Below are 2,999 nucleotides of genomic sequence, written 5' to 3'. Positions count from 1 at the left end.
TGGATTCTCAATAAAAGATACTGTTAGTATCCATTCTAATGGATTCTCAATAAAAGATACTGTTAGTATCCATTCTAATGGATTCTCAATAAAAGATACTGTTAGTATCCATTCTAATGGATTCTCAATAAAAGATACTATTAGTATCCATTCTAATGGATTCTCAATAAAAGATACTATTAGTATCCATTCTAATGGATTGTCAATAAAAGATACTATTAGTATCTATTCTAATAGATTATTAGTAAAAGATACTTTATTGTGTTAGATACCAGACCTTGAAATGTTCTTCATTAAATGTTTTTGAATGTGGTACATCTCTTATATTTTTGGAGTTTGCATCTACAAATGCTTTTCATTTTCAGATTTGGGTTACCCATTGATACGGAGATTTCTAATTTGTACAATGTGAGCAGCCAGAGAACCAGCACAGTGTTTGATAGTCAGGATGACCTTTTCACCTTCTCTGTGAGGAATAATGATGAAAAGAATTCTTTGGTAGATGATGGTTTTTCAGAAAGTCAGCCTGGTCTTCCAGATCATCCAAATCGTTCAAGGTGTTTCTCGTTAGATTTCTCTTCCCATTCCAACAGTCGTAAAAAACTCCTTAATGTTCCAAGAGAAATAGAAAAACACCGAAAATATTCCGAATCTTTTGTAGGCAGTGCTTTTAAAGCCTGGGACAGGAATGTTGAAGATCAGCTTAGTAACACCTGTTCTCCATGTGTATTATCTGCAAACACCAGTTCCAAAGAAAATGATACTTTTCATAGCCCTGGAAAGAATAAAGATCAGAATTCTTGCAAAAATCAAAGTAATTCAGAAAACAAACGTTTAAAAACTGTGAAAATAATTCCAAAAATTGTTTTCTCAACCTCTAAAGAAAAGCTTACAGTTGACGAAATGAATAATTCTAAAAGAGATCACCCTTTGCTAATCAACCAAAATGCTTTATGCAACAAAGGGGATTTTAATAAGGATTCTCCACACAACAACAATCTGAATTATTTTATAAACACCAAGAAATTGGTCTCGGGTAATCAACTGACTTCTGACCAGAGTACAGTACCTGAATGTTCTTCCCTTGTTCCTTCTTTCAAACCTTCTTCAAACTCTGCTCCAGACAATAAAAGCCAAAACATTTCAGTGGACAAAAAACATTCTTTACATATTAGTTTTCTGGACCAGAGACGTGGTAGCAACATTTACAGCTCTCCAGGAAATCTGACAAACAGAAGAAAAGGCTCCTTTACTTCACAGAAGGAAACAGCACTGAGAGGAATAAACCGATCTGCTGAAATGAAGTCATTGCTTTCATTCTGGTCATCACTGAATTCAGCAACCAATAACTGTCCATCCAACAATCAGCATCTTTCATGTAATGTATCAGTTAATCAACTTCAATCATCAAATACATTTACATATCAGCATTCATCTCTAAATTCACAAACTAATCAGCATAAGTCACAAAAATCATCAACCAATCAGTATACGTCACAAAAATCATCAACCAATCAGCATACGTCACACAATTCATCAACCAATCAGCATACGTCACACAATTCATCAACCAATCAGCATACGTCACACAATTCATCACCTAATCAACAGTCAATGTTAAGGTTATCCAACAATCAAAATTCACCTCTACAAGAAATGCAAAGCTCCTATTTTCATTCCAATAGCAGAATAAATCAAAAGAGTGCTTGTCTGTTACCAACTAAAAGAATAATTCTCAACACATCTCTTCCAAGTTGCACATTAACATCTAATACCAAACTAGAGAATGGGGGACAGTCACCTACATGTAGATCTAATGCTTCCATAGAAAGAAATTGCTCCCATTCAGATCTTGAAAAAGCCAGAAGAATAGTTACAGAGTCCTCAAGAACATTGTCAGACAGAAATTCAAAGAAGACTTTAAAGTCTTTTACAGCCTCTTTTGAGACACCTCAAAGTAAAGCTTTTACAAGTGGAAAATCATCAAATCTTGGTTTTGTCAGAAAACCTCCAGCTAAGCCTAGTAATCAGCCCCAAGAAGTGCCAAATATCACAATTTCTTCTCCAGATGAAGAAGTAAGAAGGTAAATATAAATTCTTGTCTATATATTCATTCAGCAACGAAACTATGGCAAACTTACGTTATCATTTCCAATTAATGCTGTAAAATCAGCATTGTGATGATAATTTAAAAAATGTTATTAGAGATAGAATTTCAGGTTATAAGCTGGTTTGTTTACATAACTTGATTCTTGTGGAGTTAAAGAGGTTTTAAGAAATATTGCTGTTAAATTTATAATGTAGTGTCTAAGGTTATAGTGAGGACTTGTAACATACATGGAAGGTTAAATTTGTTTGTGAAAAAATTGATGCTTCTGTATTGAACCCAATAAACAGTGGCTGTCTACCCTTGTATACTGAATGTAATAAATAGTGACTGTATTCCCTTGTGAACTGAACGTAATAAATAGTGGCTGTCTTCCCTTGTATACGGAACGTAACAAATAGTGGCTGTCTTCCCTTGTATACGGAACGTAACAAATAGTGGCTGTCTTCCCTTGTATACTGAACGTAACAAATAGTGGCTGTATTCCCTTGTATACTGAACGTAACAAACAGTGGCTGTATTACCTTGTATACGGAACGTAACAAACAATGGCTGTATTCCCTTGTATATTGACTGTAACAAACAGTGGCTGTATTCCCTTGTATACTGAACGTAACAAATAGTGGCTGTATTCCCTTGTGTACTGAACGTAACAAACAGTGGCTGTATTCCCTTGTATACTGACTGTAACAAATAGTGGCTGGTTTCCCTTGTATACTGAACGTAACAAACAGTGGCTGTATTCCCTTGTGTAGAGTCCAATCTTACGTCTTGTGTAGAGTCCAGTTTTTGGATATAATTTACAGCTATGTGAAGTATAAAGTGATTTTCTTTATCACAGCAAACCAGTTTCAAGTAATTTATGTGACTCCCCCCCCCCCCCCCCCCCCCC

At 35.1% G+C, this 2,999-nt stretch overlaps 1 protein-coding gene across 1 annotated transcript in view; it reads left to right on the top strand.

The window, feature by feature from the left end:
• LOC106472796 (GATA zinc finger domain-containing protein 14-like) overlaps positions 1 to 2,999 on the top strand; it is a 24,259-nt gene that overhangs the window by 17,172 nt on the left and 4,088 nt on the right. The window contains exon 10 of the mRNA XM_022401341.1: positions 366 to 2,084. Coding sequence (XP_022257049.1) covers positions 366 to 2,084 — 1,719 coding nt within the window. The remainder of the gene's footprint in view (positions 1 to 365; positions 2,085 to 2,999) is intronic.

Source organism: Limulus polyphemus, unplaced genomic scaffold, assembly GCF_000517525.1.
Source record: "Limulus polyphemus unplaced genomic scaffold, Limulus_polyphemus-2.1.2 Scaffold5619, whole genome shotgun sequence".
NCBI classification, from domain to species: Eukaryota; Metazoa; Arthropoda; class Merostomata; order Xiphosura; family Limulidae; genus Limulus; species Limulus polyphemus.
This window is presented reverse-complemented; position numbering and strand designations above follow the sequence as displayed.